This window comes from Triturus cristatus, chromosome 11 (assembly GCF_964204655.1).
Source record: "Triturus cristatus chromosome 11, aTriCri1.1, whole genome shotgun sequence".
Classification (NCBI taxonomy): Eukaryota; Metazoa; Chordata; class Amphibia; order Caudata; family Salamandridae; genus Triturus; species Triturus cristatus.
The window spans coordinates 1,133,040,083-1,133,060,511 of record NC_140594.1 but is presented as its reverse complement, the minus strand read 5'-3'; the positions used below and the strand labels follow the sequence as shown (position 1 = coordinate 1,133,060,511).

General features: G+C 49.0%; 1 protein-coding gene across 1 annotated transcript in view; it reads left to right on the top strand.

The window, feature by feature from the left end:
* Nucleotides 1–20,109, top strand: part of PSMD1 (proteasome 26S subunit, non-ATPase 1) — a 386,750-nt gene extending 366,641 nt beyond the window's left edge. The window contains exons 24-25 of the mRNA XM_085635741.1: nt 16,654–16,809; nt 19,907–20,109. Coding sequence (XP_085491867.1) covers nt 16,654–16,800 — 147 coding nt within the window. The 3' untranslated portion in view covers nt 16,801–16,809; nt 19,907–20,109. The remainder of the gene's footprint in view (nt 1–16,653; nt 16,810–19,906) is intronic.
* Nucleotides 20,110–20,429: the final 320 nt, after the last annotated feature.

Here is a 20,429-nt window from a genome sequence, read left to right as displayed (position 1 = left end):
TCGACGCTTCCTGGTCCTCCTGGCTGCAGCGACAAGCTTCACCTTCACCTGCAACTCTTCACGACATCGCCTGGTTCCTTCCTGGTTCCACGTGGTCACTGGCTAGTGACCTTGACTCTGTCCCTTCTGCTTGCAGGTTTCTTCTCTTCTTGATCCCAGCCTTGGGATCCACCGGACACTCTTCACTGACTGCCTGTCAGCATCTTTCTTCAGGCATCCATAGGAGTCGACGACGAAAACGACGCATCTTCACCCCTATGCACCCGCAGCCTGTGGGCTAGGTAACTTGGGTACTCCGGTGCTCATCAGGATAGTGACTATCCTAGTGTCTAGTTTTCAAGTCTCAACTTCCTAGCTACTCCGGAAGTGTCCTAAATCTACCGTTTTCTAAACTGTACTATTGCTATTGACTTTTACGCATTACGCGTGAGTGTTTCCACTCTGCACACGAATCCCGTGGGCCTCCCACTTCCTAACTAACGCTAGTGTAGTGTAGCCCCAGCGATTCCCTAGGCCTAGTCCTATTCTATTTCCGTGACAGTGGTTCTTATACCACTTACTTAGTATATGGTTTGCGTGGCCCCTAGGGCCTAACTGTATTACTTACCTGTGTGACTTACTGTATGCATTAATAAGACTGTGTTGTACTTACCTCTAATCTCATAAAGAGTGCTGAGGGTTTGCTTAGAATAAATACACTTTATTTTATATATATATATCTGTTGTGGTGTCCTTTCATTTGGTATTCAAGGGATTATATATGGTATCACAGCTGGCTTCACATGCCATTCAGAGTTTAGCCTAAGACTGCTCTTGTCCATGCTACCACTAGGATAGCTGGTCTATAAGGTTGACTTTACAACCAATCACCATAAGGGTATTTGGACTGATATAAGGTGTACACTATAACTAGTGACATCATACATCAGGCCAACTTCTCACATTGGTGGCAGCGGTGGGATCTGAGCTTGCTGTTGTAATACCATTGTAATCTTGAGATACTGAATTGAAAGATCACACAGATATTGTCTAGGTACATATAACATAGATTATTATACTTAAGTCCTACTGGACTTTGTAGTTGTAGGTTGAAGGGAGTAACACACCCTGACTACAACTACTAGAGAGGTTTAGTAGATACAACTAGTGTAAGTAGGTGCACACACCACACCCTCACTAGATCATGTCTCTGAGAGGAGATCAAGTAGATGCTCTCTCAGGAGGATCAGGTCTGCAAAAGATCCCCTCTAGATATGATACCTTAACATTCCAGGAGATGAGACACTTGTGTACCTCCAGAGGAATAAAACAGGGTGCAAACCCTACCCTCCTTCAGTTAAGACAACTCCTAGAGGAGTATGACATTCTTAAGGCATCTCAGGCAGGTGCCCTAGGCACAGAGGAGGGTCTACCCACCACAGAGGAGTCAGAGGAGACTTCAGATGAAGAGGTAGACAGCCAGGGCCAAGTAGGAAGACTTAGCCAGGCTAACCTAAGTTTACATGGGAGTTTGCATGGGGTCCCCCCATACAGACCCACAAGTAGGCTTACACAGAGAAGCAGGAGGGACAGATCCCCTTCAAGGGAATCCATCCACTCCCATGTCTCTAGCATCTCTAATGCTTCCTCTCACAGGGGAATGACTTCACCTGAGAGAAAGGAGCATAAAGCCAGAATGAGGGAAGCTAATCTGAGGATTCAGAGGGAAGAAATTGCCCTTGCCAAGGAGAAGCTTGCTCTGGCTAGAGAGCAAAAATTGTGTGGGTCAGAACCCACTGGTGGCAGCAACATCCCTAGAGATAGGGATAGGTCTTATGACCATAGAAACCTAAGCAATATAGTCCCCCCATATCAGAATGGGGAGGACATCCACAAATGGATGACTGCTTTGGAGAGGGCCTGCAAAGTACAGCAGGTACCCCAAAGTCAGTGGGCAGCTATCTTGTGGCTCTCCTTTTCTGACAAAGGTAGAGACAAGCTCCTCACAGTCAGTGATGAGGATGCAAACAATTACAAAGTCCTGAAGAGTGCTCTGATAGATGGGTTTGGCTTAACCACTGAGCAATATAGGTTGTTGTTCAGAGACACCCAGAAGACACAGACACAGGACTGGTCTGATTTTGTGGATTGTGCCACTAAGGCTTTGGAAGGTTGGTTAAATGGCAGCAAGGTGCAGGACTATACAGGATTGTACACCTTGATTATGAGGGAGCAGATCCTTAGTAATTGTCAGAACCAGCTTCTCCATCAACACCTGGTAGACTCAGATTTGACCTCTCCCCAAGAATTGGGAAAGAGGGCAGATAAATGGGTCAGGACCAGGATTAGGCCTAAAAATCAGGGTGGTGACCAAAAGAAAGATACCACCAAGCCTCAAGAGAAGGGTGGGGATAAAGCAAAAGAGAAATCTTCCTCAGGGCCCCAAAACTCCACACAGGGTGGTGGGTCCCAAGCTCCCTCCTCTACCACAGTTAAAAAGCCTTACTGCCATGTGTGTAAAACACCTGGGCATTGGAAAACTGACAGCAGTTGTCCACAGGCTAAAAACAAAACTGTTCCTCCAACTACTCCTGTCACACCACCTATTACTGTCAGCAGTAATCCCCCAGGTGGTGGGAGTGCCCCCAAAAATTTGGTTGGGTTTTCTTGGGGAACACAGGGGTATCCTGGCTTAGCCAATTCCCCTGCAGCAGCTACTCTTGTCTGTGATGGTGGCATGGGGTTTGCCAACTTCACTGCCTGTCCCAACACTTTGGGTAGGTACAGACAGGAACCCTACATCAATGGTAGAAAAGCTGAGGCCTACAGAGACACTGGAGCTAGCATCACTATGGTGGCCCATAGGCTAGTTCCCTCTGAGCAGCTTTTGCCTGGTTTCTCATACCAGGTCACTAACATTGATGGCAAACAGAACAGTCATCCCATGGCAGAGGTATGTCTCAGCTGGGGAGGTGTCACTGGCCCTAAAAGGGTGGCAGTGTCTCCAACCTTACCTGTGGACTGCTTACTGGGGAATGACTTAGAACTCTCAGCTTGGGCTGGAGTTGAACAAGACACCCATTCCAAAATGGTAGGCCTTTCCAAAAAGGGTAGTGGGGTTGTGCCAGTCACAACCCCTGTCCAAGTAGCTTTCCTCCCTGAAAAGGTTGGAAGGGCAGTGGTAGCCACAGCCCAGGCACAGACAGACTTCCCTGTAGAAATTGGCAGAGCTGTGTCAGTCACAGCTCAAACACAAACTGAGTGCCTTCCTGAAAAGGTTGGCAGGGCTGTAATGGTCTCAGTCCATACTCAGACTGACCTAGGTGTAGTGAAGCCTGAAACTATGGATCACTCCACACAAACAGAGAGTAGTGGGGAGGAAGAAAAGTCTCCCTCTCCCCAGACATTAGGAAAAGGTCAGCCTCCTCAGGGATTTGACCTCACCCCTTGTGAAGGAACTGTCCCAGAGGTAGCCAGGCCTGGCCTGGCAGAGCCTCTGATGTCAGTGGCCCCTTCCAAGGTGGGACCCAGTCTGGTGCAGGTAGCCTGCCTCTCTCTACCCTGCCTCAGTCAGCCCAGGGCTGCAGAGGTCAGGGAGGCCAGTGGACCCCAAGAGGGCCCCTGTCCACAAGAACCCCCCCATCAAAAGAATGAGGATTGCCTGGCTAGTAGCCCTAGCCAGGTGATGAGTAAAAACATTCCTGAGGGATCCCCTTTACAGGTAGTTAGGGACCTCCCCCAGAGGGATTCTGTTGGGCACAGGCAAACATGGGACCTTAGGGCCCCAAACCTGACCTGTCCCTCCAGTAAGCCCACAAAAGGGGCCCAGCCTCCAGCTTTAGGTAGCCAGAGGCTGACCCTGAGAGCACAGTGCAACTCAGTTAGAGAAAGAAAGGCATCCAGGGTGGAGGATGATTGGAGGAAGCTGAGGCCTCACTTTGAGGACACTCACTTCAGTACTCCATCTCAACACCAGCCTTTTACTTTGCAAAGACACACCAAAGGTAGAGATTCCCTATGGTGGAGACCCTATGATATCTTTAGGATGAGGGATTGCTTAGTGGACCATGAGACAGGGGGTAACCATGCCAGTGCTGGTTCTTCCTTATATGGCCACTCAGGCAATAGAGGCTTACCTTGTCAAGGCCAGCCTTATCTCCTTTCGTTTGGGGGGGGGGGGGGGGTTGTGTAGGAAGGTGGATATCTGACTATGGTTACCCCCAACTTTTTGCCTAGTGTCTAGCTGGTTTTTCGACTTAGTTGGCCTGAGATCCTGCCATTCAGGGTCTCAGGCTGTCTGCTCTCTCTTTAAAATGGACTCCATGTACCCTAGGTACACTCCCAATTGGTAAGGATCACCTTATTGGACCCTGTACAGAGTACCCTAGGTACCCAGGGCATAGGTGTACCCTAGGCCTCCCAGGGGCTGCAGCATGTATTATGCCACCCCTGGTCTGGCCTTCCAATCAGACACAACTGGCTGATCACTCAGCTGGGGCAAGGTCGTGTAATCACCCCTTGCTTAGGTGTAGTATTCCTATACCTAACTTACATATAGACACATGTGTACCTATCAGTCACTCCTATGGCAGGCCTTGACAATCCTGGAGGCAGAGTGCTTGGTAACATGTGAGATGGTGCTCTAGCATGAGCTGAGCCTGTCTGCAGCTTTCGGAACCTTGTCCTTATAGCTGTTCTATGATATAGCCTACCATATACTCTTAAAGTGCCTTATAATCTTAAACGGTTATGGTAACTATGGTTTGGCTTTATCAAAACATGTCGTGTAAGGTGTCTAACACTAGGGAATAATACCCCCATGCCATTTCTGGACATGAGAATATTATTCCCCCCTTCTAGAGGGAAAGACATGTTAAAATCATACTTCAACTGTTAGCCTCTGACCAAAGCCTCAGCATCACAAAATGGATGCTGCTGCCACGACACAAGTCTGACCTCCTGCAGCTGGGAGTGATCCCAGCCAGGGAGGCCTGGACAATAGGTTTCCTGCTTGGGGAGGTGCTAGCACCTCCCCAGACAGCCTTTAGTGTATTGGGGCAGGGTGGGCTGAAAGGAATGAGACATGCCTGGGGCACACAAGGTGTTCCTTGCATAGTCCAGTTCAAACCGGCGCTGGGGCACTCCAGCCCCAGCTCTGGCGCGAAACTGGACAAAGGGAAGTGGGTGTAACCACCCCCTCCCAGGTCCCACCCATAAGGCGTGACCTAGCAGGTATCCCAGCCCCCCAGATTAGTATAAGAGTGGGAGTTGGGCCTCAAGACTTTAGATTATCCTGAACCTGCAAAACTGAACAGAAACTCTGGACCTTCGACATTCGACGAAAGAAGAAGACTGAAGAATCTCCCTTGTAGCCAAGGAGTGGCTACCCTGTGCAAACAGGCACCATCAAGAGACTACCCTATGCTTTGCGACCGTTCTACGAGGAACCGACTGCAGAGCCCGACCAGAGCCTTGACTTCCAGACTTCTCCGACCCTCATCCACATCTGCAGCAGAGCTGAGATCCGTGGAGGCGACGAGCGACGTGGGACCGGCTACCTGGGAAAAGTGGCTAGTAACTTACAGCGCAGCTTCTGAGGTACCCTCGAAGTTGTGCACCGGGGATTGAGAAGCCCCAACCCCAAGCACCATCTGCACCGACGATCAGCCGCCCACACTCCACGAGTCCTGCGTGGGGCCCTTCAGCATTTTCCTGCTTGCCGCGTCTGTCCGGTTGCTTGCCCGCTGGCTAGTGGCCTCTGTGACGACGCACCCTGAAATCTTCTGCGCTGGTTTGGCTCCTCCAGACTGGCTCCCGCTTCTCTGCAAAGAAGAAGCACCCCAGACCTTCCTGGTCTGCACCAGAAGCAAGTCCTTCGTTCTTCGTGGGTTCCGCTTGCCAAGGCTTGGTGAGTCCTAGTCCAACTTCGACGCCGCCGACAGCAAGAGCCTTCGTGGGACAGCTCGCCTCCTGGTCGTCCTCGACGCTTCCTGGTCCTCCTGGCTGCAGCGACAAGCTTCACCTTCACCTGCAACTCTTCACGACATCGCCTGGTTCCTTCCTGGTTCCACGTGGTCACTGGCTAGTGACCTTGACTCTGTCCCTTCTGCTTGCAGGTTTCTTCTCTTCTTGATCCCAGCCTTGGGATCCACCGGACACTCTTCACTGACTGCCTGTCAGCATCTTTCTTCGGGCATCCATAGGAGTCGACGACGAAAACGACGCATCTTCACCCCTATGCACCCGCAGCCTGTGGGCTAGGTAACTTGGGTACTCCGGTGCTCATCAGGATAGTGACTATCCTAGTGTCTAGTTTTCAAGTCTCAACTTCCTAGCTACTCCGGAAGTGTCCTAAATCTACCGTTTTCTAAACTGTACTATTGCTATTGACTTTTACGCATTACGCGTGAGTGTTTCCACTCTGCACACGAATCCCGTGGGCCTCCCACTTCCTAACTAACGCTAGTGTAGTGTAGCCCCAGCGATTCCCTAGGCCTAGGCCTATTCTATTTCCGTGACAGTGGTTCTTATACCACTTACTTAGTATATGGTTTGCGTGGCCCCTAGGGCCTAACTGTATTACTTACCTGTGTGACTTACTGTATGCATTAATAAGACTGTGTTGTACTTACCTCTAATCTCATAAAGAGTGCTGAGGGTTTGCTTAGAATAAATACACTTTATTTTATATATATATCTGTTGTGGTGTCCTTTCATTTGGTATTCAAGGGATTATATATGGTATCACAGCTGGCTTCACATGCCATTCAGAGTTTAGCCTAAGACTGCTCTTGTCCATGCTACCACTAGGATAGCTGGTCTATAAGGTTGACTTTACAACCAATCACCATAAGGGTATTTGGACTGATATAAGGTGTACACTATAACTAGTGACATCATACATCAGGCCAACTTCTCACACGCGACACCCACGGTCGCCGGGCCCGACTAGACCGGCGGACAGGCCAAAGCCGAGGAGGTCGCGCTCCCGCTCCTTCAGGAGGAGAAGGTCGCGGAGTCGTGGACGGTCGTCGTCGTCGACATCGGGACGACGCCATAGGAGGCACAGGTCCAGGTCGCGCACAAGGTCCTCGGCCAGGGATTTCTCACCGACTCTGTCGGACTCACCGGGGACTAGGGAGTCTCCGGTGGATGATCTGGTCTCCTTCCGGGAGGTGCTGCTGCGGGGGGCAGCCAAGCTGGGCATCACGGTGACTGTACCGACACCCACGACGTCCGTGATATTCGAGACTCTCCACAAAAACACCTGTCTCGCCCCCTGCTACCTCTAGTGCCGGGACTGGTGGAACCTGCGTTGGAGTTGTTCCTCACCCCCGCGGTGACGAAATCCGCTCCCTCACGGCTCATGAAAAAGTATCGGGCCCCGGAGTCGGACCCTGCTTTTTTACGGATGGACCCGAAGCCGGACTCTGTCATCGTGACGGCAGCAAGGAAACAGCATGCGACTGCACCTTCATCGACGGTCCCGCCTGACAAGGAAAGCCGCTGGCTGGACTCGGCGGGCAGGAAGGTGTGTGGGACCGCGTCTACCACCATGAAGGCGGCAAGTGCGGGGGCGCTGTTGGGACGCTACGACCGGGCCCTGTGGGAGTCCTTCCAACAGTATGCGGACCTGCTGCCCCGGGACAGGAAGGAGGACTTCCTGGAAACGGTGCGAGAGGGCATGCTGGTTTCGAACCAGGTCATCAGTGCGGCAGCGGATGTCTCCTTGTTGGCGGCGCACACTTACTGTCATGGTGTCCATCAGAGGCGTCACTCTTGGTTGCGCCTGACGTCGCTCAAGCCAGAGGCCCAGCACAGAGTAGCCAATCTGCCCTTCTCGGGGGAAACCCTGTTTGGAAAACATGCGGACGATGAGATGGCCCGCATGAAGGCGGAGGCGGAGACCCTGGCGGCTGTCGGGTTGGAGAAGGCCGAGAAGAAGAAGCGCCCGTTCCAGAGGCAGTTCGGGTCTACGGGCAGAGGGCGTGGGCAGGGCTCGGGACAGCAGCAGCACCAACAGCAGCAGTTCCGGAAGCCCTTCCAGAAACGCCAGAGGGGTAGAGGAGGCCAGCAGGCTGCTACCACTACCAAGGGCCCGGCCGGGTCTCGGCCCTGAGCGACTACTTCCCCCTCAACCGTTACCCACTCCAGTGGGGGGAAGCATTCAATTTTTTCCGGCAGAGTGGAGAAAAATTACTCAGGACAAGTGGGTGCTGAATATTGTTTGCAATGGATACAGTCTTCGGTTTATCAGCCCGCCTCCAGCGATTCCGCCGGTAAGCTCTCGGTTTCAGCTGCAAGAGCTCCAGGCGGAGGCAGACATCTTGTTGAGAAAAAAGGCGGTAGAAGAGGTACCTTTGTCTCAAAGGGGAAGAGGTCTGTATTCTCGATTCTTCCTCGTTCGCAAGAAGGACAAGAACGAGTTCAGGCCCATTCTGGATTTGCGACAGGCAAACAAATGGATTCGCAGAGAGAAGTTTCGTATCGTTGCATCAGATTTACCCTCAGCTGCAACGGGGAGACTGGCTCTGTGCCATAGATCTACAGGATGCGTACTTCCATGTGCCCATCGCACGGAAGCACAGGAAGTTCCTGCGATTCGAAGTTGGCGCCAATCACTATCAATACACAGTAATACCATTCGGGCTAAAGTCTGCGCCCAGGACCTTCTCGAAGTGCATGGCGGTGGTGGCGGCACACCTGCGGAGGAACAAGGTGTTTGTCTACCCGTACCCGTATCTGGACGATTGGCTGATCAAGGCATCATCCTTCTCGGAAGCGCAAGAACACTTCCGGTGGATGTGCGCTCTCTTGCACAAGCTGGGGTTACACGTCAACATGTCCAAATCGGTCCCGACTCCGGTCCAGTGCATACAGTACCTGGGAGCCTCCATCGATACGCGGTCAGCAAGCGTGTCTCCTTCGGAGGAGAGACGGTTATCACTCCTTCGGAAGGCTCAGGACCTCAGGACTGCTCCATCGACGACAGTGAGGAAGGTGTCTTCGCTGCTGGGATCGATGGCCTCCTGTATCTTACTCGCGCCTCACGCACGGCTGCACATGAGACCACTGCAGGAGTGCTTGGAGGATCAGTGGGATCAGAAGACAGGTTCTTGGGACGACAAGATACGGCTGTCTCTACATGCTCTTCAGTCTCTGAAGTGGTGGTGTTCGGCGGAAAACCTCCTCAGGGGGGTTCCCTTCCACAAGGACATTCCCACGAAGAGTGTCGTGACGGATGCGTCTCTCCAAGGCTGGGGAGCGCATTCCAGGGACTTGCAGATTCAAGGAAAGTGGTCCCCGTTGGAATCGACGTACCACATCAATTTCCTGGAACTCAGAGCGGTCTTCCTGGCACTGAAGGCCTTCCTTCCGTCCTTCCAGACCAACTCGCTGCTGATACAGACGGACAATACAACCACTATGTATTACCTCAACAAGCAGGGGCGGTTGAGATCGCGCACTCTGTCGCAGGAGGCGCAGGCGATCTGGCACTGGCTTCTGGCCCGAGGACTGAGGATTACGGCCACGCATCTGCCAGGGGTACAGAATGCTCAGGCGGACGCACTGAGCAGGCTGATTCAGGAAAACCACGAATGGGTCATAAACGACGAAGTACTAGGAGAAGTCTTCGCAAGGTGGGGGACTCCAGACGTAGATCTGTTCGCCACCGCCAAAAACAGCAAATGCCGAGACTTCGCATCCAGGTACTACCAGCGGGGGACGCTGGGGAATGCGTTATGGATCGATTGGTCGAACAGCTTTCTGTACGCTTTTCCACCCATTCCCCTGATTCCGGCAGTGCTCATCAAGCTGTCCCGGTCCAGGGCGCGGATGATCCTGATCGCCCCGGAATGGCCCAGACAGTGGTGGTTCACGGACCTACTTCACCGGTCTCTCCTTCCTCCCATACGGTTGCCGTGCAGGCCGGACCTTCTCACGAAGTTTGGGGGGCGGATGGTGCACCCCAACCTCTCGTCTTTGAGTTTGGCGGCATGGCTCCTGAAATAGTGCAATATGGCCATCTGAATCTACCAGAAGATAGTATGGACATACTGAAGGAGTCTAAACGGCCTTCCACTAGGACGTCCTATGCCTATAAGTGGAAGAGGTTCTGTATCTGGTGTAAGTCCAAGAACTTTGATCCTACGACATGTAAGGAAGATGTCATCCTTCCGTACCTTTTGCATTTGGCGCAGTCTGGCCTTAATTTCCATTCCATTAAGGTTCATCTGGCTGCTTTGACTGCTTACAGGAAATGCCCTTCACAGACTTCCTTCTTTCAGATCCCTGTGGTCAAGGATTTTTTGGAAGGCTTGAAGAAAGTGTTCCCTCCTGTCAGACTTCCCTCGCCTTCCTGGGACTTGAATGTGGTGCTGTCCAGACTGATGAAGGAGCCTTTTGAACCCATTCACAAGGCTTCATTGCAGCACCTATCCTGGAAGGCGGCGTTCCTAGTGGCCATTACATCGGCCCGCAGGGTGAGTGAACTTCAGGCATTATGTTGTCAAGAACCTTATACTGTATTTCATGCTGCTAAGGTTGTGATGCGTACTCACCCTAAATTTCTTCCTAAGGTTATCTCTGATTTTCATGTCAACCAGACCATAACTTTACCTACGTTCTTTCAGAATCCCTCTTCGCCAGCGGAAAGGTCTCTCCATTCCCTGGATGTTCGGAGGGTGTTGAAATTTTATCTGGATAAGACCAAGGATATTCGTAGGTCAGACCAATTGTTTGTTAATTATGGATCAGTCAGGACCGGTCTCGCGACCTCTAAGCAGTCCATTTCTCGGTGGATTGTGTCCTGCATACAATTATGTTATCAAAAGGCTAATAAGACCTTAGGGGGTAAACCTAAGGCTCATTCCACCAGGGGCAAAGCTGCCACGACGGCTTTGCTGCGTAATGTTCCGATTGCGGAAATCTGCAAGGCGGCCACTTGGAAGTCGGTCCATACCTTTGCTGCGCATTACTGTCTGGACACGGATGCCAGGGCAGATGCTCAGGTTGGGCAGGCTTCGCTGCGAAATTTGTTAGTAGTGGTATTGTCTTGTGTGTTCTCCACCGCCGTTGTTGTGTGGGGATGGGCTTGCCTTTCTATTCACTAGATTATGACTATACACAGAGATCCCCTACTACAGAAGGAGTAGTTTCTTTTCTGTAACTCCAGTTCTGTAGTAGGGGTATCTCTGTGATAGTCATAAGCGCCCGCCCTCCTCCCCGGTGGAGAGATGAAAATTCATGTAAGGAATGCTACAGGTCCAGTTCTGTAGTAGGGCTATCTCTGTGATAGTCATAAGCGCCCGCCCTCCTCCCCGGTGGAGAGATGAATATTCATGTAAGGAATGCTACATGTCTGGCGTGCTACGCCTTCAAAAAGAACTGAAAGTAAAAGGGACCTGCTGTGCATTCTGGGATACTGGGAAAGTTCTGGAAAGTTTCTTAAAGGCACAGTATCCTGTTCTGAGCCACATAATGGCAGCCTATGGGGCTTGTCTGTCATTCCTTCCTCTCTATCATTCCAGAGGCTTTTGCTGGGAGAGGCAGGGTGTTTTTCCCTTGGAGAAAAGCTGGACAGGCAGTGCTGTTTGTGGATGTTGATGGAATTCTAGTTGAAGTACTGGACAGTGTAGCCTGTGGGTATAGGCTGCATTATGATGGGATGTGAAAGTGCGGTGTTTAAGATCTCGGTCACCCCACATTTTACACTCTCGGGGATGGTGGTTTATCGCCCCCCTGGGAGTGATGTGGCGTTTAGAGCGACCTTCCCCGACGTGGTTAGTTCCTTGGTGGTAGGTTGTTCTAATTTCTCGATTTTGGGTGACCTCAACTTACATCTTGAGAACCTTACCTCCCCCTCGGTTAGCGGTATTCTTGCCGACCTGGAGGCCCTTCAACTGGTGCAAATGGTTCGTCAGTCTACCCATTCAGGCGGCCACACCTTAGATCCTTTTTTCACTAATTTGGCAGACGCGGTTGTCTCCGCCGTTACACCTCTTGGCTGGACGGACCACTCTTTGGTTACCATCTGCACCCCTTTGCCAGGAATGGTTATTGTTCCCCCGGCAAAGTTGGTTACAAGGCGGCAATGGAGTAAATTACGGCTGGAGGACTTTCATCGTGTCCTCGCCGAGGAGCCTTTAGAACCTGCGATGCTGGTTGATTCAGGTTATGAGAATTTCTGCTCCTGGATCTCCAAGGCGCTTGACGCCCTTATCCCTGTTGCCGCTTGTAAAGTCAGCTCCAGGGACTCCAGTCCGTGGTACGATGGTGCCTTACGTACTCTCAAGGGTGGGTGTAGGCGAGCAGAGAGGGCTTGGCGGAAGACGTACGATAGCGGGAAGAAAGCTTTTTATCTCGCCTCCGTCAAAGCTTACCATCGGGCTGTTTGCCAAGCTCGGGCAGCTTACTACGCTACTGAATTTGGCAACAGCTCCAACCCCTCTAAAACCATCTTTAAAGTGATGAAGGACCTTTTGGCAAAGCGTGCCTGTATCACGACGACTGGTTCCACCTCTCACTGTGAGGCTCTTGCTCGATTTTTCCTGGAAAAGGTCGAAAATATTTATCGGACGTTCCCTTGTACAGGGCCTCCGGCAGAGCCTCCGATCAACATCTATGGTGGTACCACCTTGCACGTGCTGCCCCCGCTGACATCAGAGGGGTTTGACCTCCTGGCTCTGCAGGTCAAATCAGGGTCCCCCGCTGATCCCCTTACTGCGACTCTTTTTAGAGAGCAGTCGTTTGTGGGACGGGCCGTGGTTCACTCCCTGATTAACATCTCGTTGGAATCAAGCACGGTACCCGCTAGCTGGAAGCGGGCAGTGGTTTCTCCCATCTTGAAGAAGCCGTCTCTGGATCCAGAGAAACCTGAAAACTATAGGCCCATCTCCTTACTTCCGTGGCCGACTAAAGTGTTGGAGGCCCATGTCAACAAAGTTCTTTCTGCCCACCTTATCCATGCTAACATCTTGGATCCCACCCAGAATGGGTTCCGTGTTGGACACAGCACGGAGACCGCCCTCCTCTCCATGGCTGAACATCTTCGCACGGTGATGGATGCGGGACAGACAGCAGCGCTCGTCTTATTGGACTTGAGCGCCGCGTTTGATACTGTTTCGCATCCTATCCTGTTGCATCGCCTGGAGGAGATTGGGCTGGGTGGACCTGCCCTCCAGTGGTTCCGGTCTTTTCTAGACGATCGTTTCTTTAGCGTTGCCGTTCCACCGTTCCAGTCCCAATTCCATCCTTTGAAACAGGGGGTGCCGCAAGGATCCTCGCTGAGCCCCACGTTGTTTAATCTCTACGTGAGACTGCTGGCTGAGGTCGTCAAGCAATGGGGCATGACTATGGTCTCATATGCTGACGACACTCAGCTAGCGGTTACGATCAGCGGGGATGCCGACCGGGATGCCCCCAGGTTTCAGAGTGGACTTAGGGCGGTGGCGAGCTGGATGAGGAACAACTGTCTCCAGCTCAACGCCAAGAAAACAGAGATCATGATCGTAGGTAAGAGATCGGAGCTATGGGGGGACAGGTGGTGGCCTGTGGAGCTGGGGCCAGCTCCCCTTCCGGTTACGGAATTAAAGAACTTAGGAGTATGGATGGACCCCTCCCTCAGCTACGTTGGCCACACGAAGAAAATCGCAGCCTGTTGCTTTGGTATCTTACGGTCGCTTCACCCTGTTTTGAAGTTCTTTGACCATCGCACCAGGCAGCTGATTGTCCAGGCGACAGTGTTATCTCGCCTGGACTATGCCAGCTCTCTTCTGGTAGGGTCCAATGTGGCTGAGGTCACCCGCCTCCAACGTGTTCAGAACTCTGCAGCGAGAGCTATTGTTGGCCTACCCCGTTCTTGTTCTGCCTCCAGCACATTGAGATCACTGCACTGGCTGCCTATCCGGGCCAGAATTCAGTTTAAAGTGCTGTGCATGGCGTTCAAGATTCTGAGGGGGGTAGGCCCTTCTATTCTTGCGGATCTTTTGTCCTGGTATGTGCCTACTCGGCCCCTGAGATCCTTGGGTCAGGCACTCACTGTGATTCCCCGTTACAGGCTGTGTCGGGCTGGTGGCCGTTCTTTCCGGGTCAGAGCAGCCGAGCTCTGGAACTCCCTCCCTGTAGAGTTGCGCCTGCTGGATGATCTTTTAGTTTTTCGCAAGGCCTTAAAAACCTTTTTGTTTTAACAAATTCTTTTTCCTCTTTCCTGTTGTGTTGCCTGTGGTGTTGCATTTTTACCTGCCGTGCGCCTGGACGCCCCTTTGCTGGGGCAGCAGTGCGCATTACAAATGTATGTAACATAACATAACATAACATAACATTATCTGTCTTTAAATTAAATTCTCTCTTAAAGGTGGATGCAGGTCTGCATGATTTGACACCTTAAGAGATTATTTTTTTATTGCTCCGGGGTCCCCGCACATGGGCGGGACTATTCACTAGATTATGACTATCACAGAGATACCCCTACTACAGAACTGGAGTTACAGAAAAGAAACTACTCCATCCTGGATATTCCCTCTGTTTTTAACCTTTAACAGATGCCCTAGAATAAACGAATTGGACTGGGCACCTCTAGTTAATTTTATTTACCACTCTTAGTCAATCTACCCCTCTCATCAAATAGAATCACATGCTTTCCCTCCGTGTACATTTGGTCTTGACCACTGCTGACCATGAGACAGGAATAAAGGTTCTCCACCAAAAAGCCCCTTGGTGGGGCCCGTTGGGCATTTCAGCGCCAGCCCAACAAGGAGCACAGCCCAATGATGAAGCATGACACCTCTTGGAGGGTGAGGGTTCATGCTTCGATGAGAGGCTTCATTTGACCTTTAGAGGCCTGGGTACCGAATATAGTAGCCTAGACGTTCACCATGGAACAGCACACTCTATAGTTATATCCAAACATTGTTGAGAAGTCAGTGGAACTCTGTATCTTGGGTCTACCAGAGAAACCTCAGAAAGGACGAATGTGAGATTAATTTGCAACCTTATGTTTGTTATTGACCCCTTAGAGGCTCTTCATTCACTGATTCTGAACTGACACATCATTTGTGGAGAATGTGACTATATAGAGAGAATTGGTACCAGCCCAGCTGATTTCTACAGATGACTGCCATACAGGAGAATATACTGCCTGTATATTGAATATGTCCACCTGAACCTGTGCTTCTTGTAGTCTTCCAAGCTGTGGGTTATTGTTTTTTTAGTTTTTTTTTTAAATCACTAGTTCAAAAATAGCCTGAGATTATATTTTCTGAAACGCTTGAAAAGGGGAAAAAATAAAATAAGACGTGGAACAGCAAAGGCAGCAGCTCGCCAGATAAAGTTTTACAGTGAACATTTTGGTAGCTAGTAGATTCAGTAGCCCACCCTGCTCCAGGTTGTGCCCTTTTCACCTTTTTCGGTATGAAATCCTACTATCTTCATCACTATCTTGAGTTACCTCCTTGAAGATCTCCTTGTAAAAAAGGAAAAGTTAAATATGTGCACTCCTACTTATCGGTCGTAAAGGTGTTTCATGATACTGCATATGGGTGGGACGGCTTACTCTTTGACTTAACGATTCCAGTGATTCAAAGCTTTCACTGCAAGTAAATTACTTTTCCTTTCTTTTGGCCAAAAACAGTACCCGGGACTTTTATTTCTAAGTGGCAAGGTTCCTAATCAGACGCTTATTGGTGTGGATTGGTGAGAGAGCCATACCTTGAGGGATTTAAAGCTCAGTCTACCAGGTCTAAATCATCTTCCATTGCTGTGGTCTGGAACCATACCTGGTGTGGAGATCCTTAAAACAGAAGAGTGTAGTTTCTTATCACACAACACAGTTGCATATATCCAGTTTGGCACAGCAACTCGACGCAAGCATTTCTGATTGCACTCAGTTTTATTGCACGGTGTTCTTATGTATTCTTAACTGTGGAGCCCATAGTGTGACTAAAGTTGAAGGGTTTGACTGAAATACCCAAGATGCTGTTTCCCAAAACGGTTACCTCCACACCCTCGCCTTGACTGTGCTTGCCTTCGTTTAAGAATTCGCAGTTAATTGTATTAGACAGGATTGTGCACCTGGTCACAGTTTGCTGCATTGTTGCTGTCTCAGATGGCAGTATCTGGGAATGGAGAGCAAGAAGCTGGCTTTGGGTGTTTACCATGCATTACTTTCTTTCTTTTTTTAGGTCCCTGTCTGGTAATAGTAAAACGTTTAAATGGTGAGGGTACAACATTAATTGTAAATAAGTTCCAGTTCTTGCTCCTCATCTCCACAGTTGTGTTGTGAAGAGTTGGCCGGCATGTTGTGGCACAACATTTTTCTTGTGTGCTTGGATGCACTGTCATTTCTACGAGCTTTGTATTAACACATTGGTTAAAAGCACAAGTGGGGGGCTTGGGAGTTATCACCACTTTACCTGAGAATTTAAATACGTTTTTGTGTGATGCAGAACCCCAGGAAGGGTGGTGAGTTGATATCGCAAGACTCCCATGGTAGTCTGGTTTGTCTCTGTGGTGTAGTCTTAAACCCACATCATCCTCACGTTTGTAGGGGGAATGGAGAAGTCCTCTACTCCATTAGCTGAAAAGATATCCACAGCTGTCGCTTGAAAGGCCATTTTCGTGCTGTGATGAAATTGTAGTGAGTACAAGATACAATGGTGTTCTCTTGTCTTCCAGCTGTCTATTGGAGGAATCATCATTCTACGAGACACGAGTGAAGAAGAGGAGCAGCTTGTGGAGCCGGTGGCTGCTCATGGGCCAAAGATTGAGGAGGAGGAACAGGAGCCGGAGCCGCCAGAGCCCTTCGAGTACATTGATGATTAGAGGCCACAGGTATAGTCCTCCGCTATCACTTATCGGACAACTCTGACCTTTCTGCTCCTCTGTGAACATTGGATGGGTGCTTCTTGTAAAGATTGCTTGTTGCACTCTGAAGGCACAGAGAAGAAAAATCTAAGTTGACCACAGAAATACGTGCTGTGGCAGCTGTGCATTTTTCCAACCCTGCAAACTCAGAATAAGCCACCCATAACTTAGACACCCAACTATGTGTGCTGGTAGTCTGCAACGTGGTCCACATTAAAACAAAGCAACCTTACCAAGGCCATGCACACTGTTGGCCTGAAATAGCTGCTGGGCAAACTGCTGAAGGTACTAAATCGCTGCTGCAAGGACTGGACTAAAGAAGATATACTTTGCCCCTCGCCCTTTAGAGACTGCACTAGCCCAACATGAAATGCAAGACACGTCGTTAACATGCAAAGCCTCCACTCTGTACCCACGCAGAAAAATCCCCCCACCTTGGTCCTACATTAACAAACTGCAACAAGGTCAAGATCTTTTTCACTCTAAATCATTTAGTTCCTAGATTCCCACGATTTAGTGGAGTCCTGTAGTTTCACCCTGTTGGACAGATTTTCGCAGAAAGTGTACCTACAACCCAGGTAGGACTGAGCAGTGCAGCTCCTGCTCATTGCCCGCCTTTGAGCATTCCTCTCCAAGGTGTAACAGTACCCCTATAAGCCTTATAGTAGGACCCGAGAGCAGTTGAGGATAAGGTTTTGCACTCAGAGGAGTGATGCTCACCCTGTTTGACTGTACTGGTAAACTAGCACCTGCGTGGGGTATACTTGCCGTATTCAGCGCTTATCTTTGACGTCTCAGATGTGGATTCGTACAGGAAAGACGCATCTGTTTATCATTCATCTTTGAGAGAATAAGTAAAATTGATGTTCGAAGCAGTAAGACCTGTTACTACTGCCTTAATAAACGACAAAATCCACAGTACCAAGCCAATGTAAAAATGGTGCTAGGCATGTCTTAAGTGTAATCAGTCTCCTACTTCCCCCTACCGAAGGTGCCGGTAGAACGTGTTGGCCATTGTCGGGAACGGGGAGGAGGTTGACAGGGTGCTTCCACTCACCTTGCCATGGACCAGGTGAGATCGCTTGTGCTTCTATGTAGGTTGTCAATTGGCACTCCTGCAGTGTCTAATCATTCACTCCTTCCTCCTACCTGACTTCTTTCATGGTCCTGGTGCTACTGAGGAGAACCTACCCTTGAAGGTCTGCTACAATCTGCTCGTGTTCTCCTTCGCCCATCTGCTCGTCCTTATTGGACTTGCAAAACATTGCGGCAATGTTTGGTCGCCATTCCTTATGCGCCCTCGATCTGCCTCATACTTATAAGTGAAGAGGTGATTGATGTCTGAATGCGCTTTCTACCACACTAGAAGGGAAGGTTGCTTTGGGGGATCCTTAATGCCACCACTTTCCAAAGGGCTTCACTAATCCACAGGACAAAACTAAATCAAAAATAGTCTAGCTACGGTTGGGTGGTGCTTGATGTTTGAATAATAAAATATGGGGGTGGACTTGTAGATTTCTAGCAAATTCAATTCATCGCCTGTCTTAAGCACTCTAGATGAGCTGTATTGATGTATGAAAAGTGTTTTACTTGTATTTGTGAGTGTTTCTGTTTATGCAGCAGTAGTTAGTAGCAACGCTGTATAAAACAATGAAGATACGCACTTTGTGTACAACAGCTCCGAAATAATTCAAAAGTGTATTGAGTCCAGTCAATGCATGATATGTTTTATAAAACACAATCCCTGTTAATAAAATGATTGGACAAACGGATATCCTTAAATAATTGTACACACTGGATTCTTCCACTTGAAGAACACTTTAGCACATCAAAGCACCTGTAATAACGTCTGGACTTCCCATGGTAACCAAATCTAGCCATACATTAGGCACAACCGTTCTGCTCTTCCAAGCAGGTGTATGCAAATAAGAACACCTTTATTGCGTTTAATCTCTTTTGCGTGTGAAGACATGAACTCTCTGCTTTAAAAGCACACTTAAAAGAACATCAGCCATTTTCTCCCTCAGTCACACTTTCCTGCAAACATTTCTTGTCTTTGGGTCTGTTGCAATCTAAAGGTGTTGGCTATTACTTGTTAAATTATTTGTTATTTTTATCCAATTTTAAAACATTCCAATGTTCTATGGTGGTAATGATTATATGTTATCTCTGCTCAGTATGACCAGTAACTGAATTAATTAGTTATTTCAGTGCAGTACTGCCAGTTTCTCATAAATTGGTTACAAAGAAATTGATTTGCGTTTACTGCTTCCCTGTAATGCAGAATTGATATCATTAATAGAATATCCTCAAGACAGCAATTTCTTATAAGATCATTGACTTCTGATTAAATCCAAGTACGTACAAAATTAAATTTTTTCTTCAAACTGTCCCAATTGCATAGATTTAATTAATGATGATATAATATTTTTATTTACCAGCAAATAACTATTCCATCCTGTGTGTGCCTGCCTTAGGGTGCTGGCATTGGACCTCAGAAACCAGAATTCTAATCTAGGCCAGAGCACTTTATCCAAAGAACTCTGATTCTTCACATCAGCTCCACGAGCATGAGTGGAGTAATGTTTATGCGTCTTAATGTTAAGTGTCATGCAAAATATGTGCTGCTTCTGATGTCACAGTTGTGTGTTAACACTCCACCCATCCCAGTACACCCTGTTTTCTGTGATTCGGCATCCGGTGGACTTCACACGCCTTTCAGCTGTATGTGCAGTCTCATGTTTGAGATGCTGTTGCTGCAACAGAAGACTGTTTGTTAGGCTTAAGTCTGCACTCTATTAAATATCTAAAATAAAATGAACACAGAGTGTAAGTTCACCTAAGTGGTTTGCTTTGTGTCATGCTGGTGTGCCCTGAGAGGGTTACGCCTAAACAATGTACATAACGATGCTGGAGGTTACAGAGGTAGGTCATCTCTTGCATTGGTCTTATTCATTTTAATGAACTAATTAAGCTGTGACCTCCTGAGTAGTAAATGATGGTAGTATGTAATGGTGAGAGCTGTGTAGATCTCTTTATTCATGACTTTCTCATTTTCCCCTAGAATTCTCGGCCCGTTTGGAGATTGCTTTCCCGAGTTGGAACATGCATATACACAAGAAAGGTTCCCTAAAGACTTGCCATAGATCATCAGTGCGAAGAAGCCTCTTCACATGTTCTCGGCATTATGATGCCGTCACAGCTGCTGTACTGTATTTAATGTCCTCTTTGTCACTGCTCAGTTTTCAAATAAAGATCCGAAACGAACCAAGCGTGCTTCTTTATTGCAGGCACAAATTGGAGATAAATCGGATGTTAAATGTTGCACATTGATAATTTCTAGTATTTTCTTCCTCTCACTTGATCCTATGAGATAAGAAAAATATTTAATCTGTGTTTGAGATTCCACTGCATCTGTACAGTCTATCAGCATCTTCCTTTGAGAAGAGCTAGTTCAAGAAGGCATACTCCAAGGACTCTAATTAGAAAGGTCTTTGATCCAGTCTGAGAGAGGTCAGTGATTCCGACCTAACTTTGAATCAGAAGCGTCCATGACCACAAATGCCCTGAGATCCTGTCCAAGGACA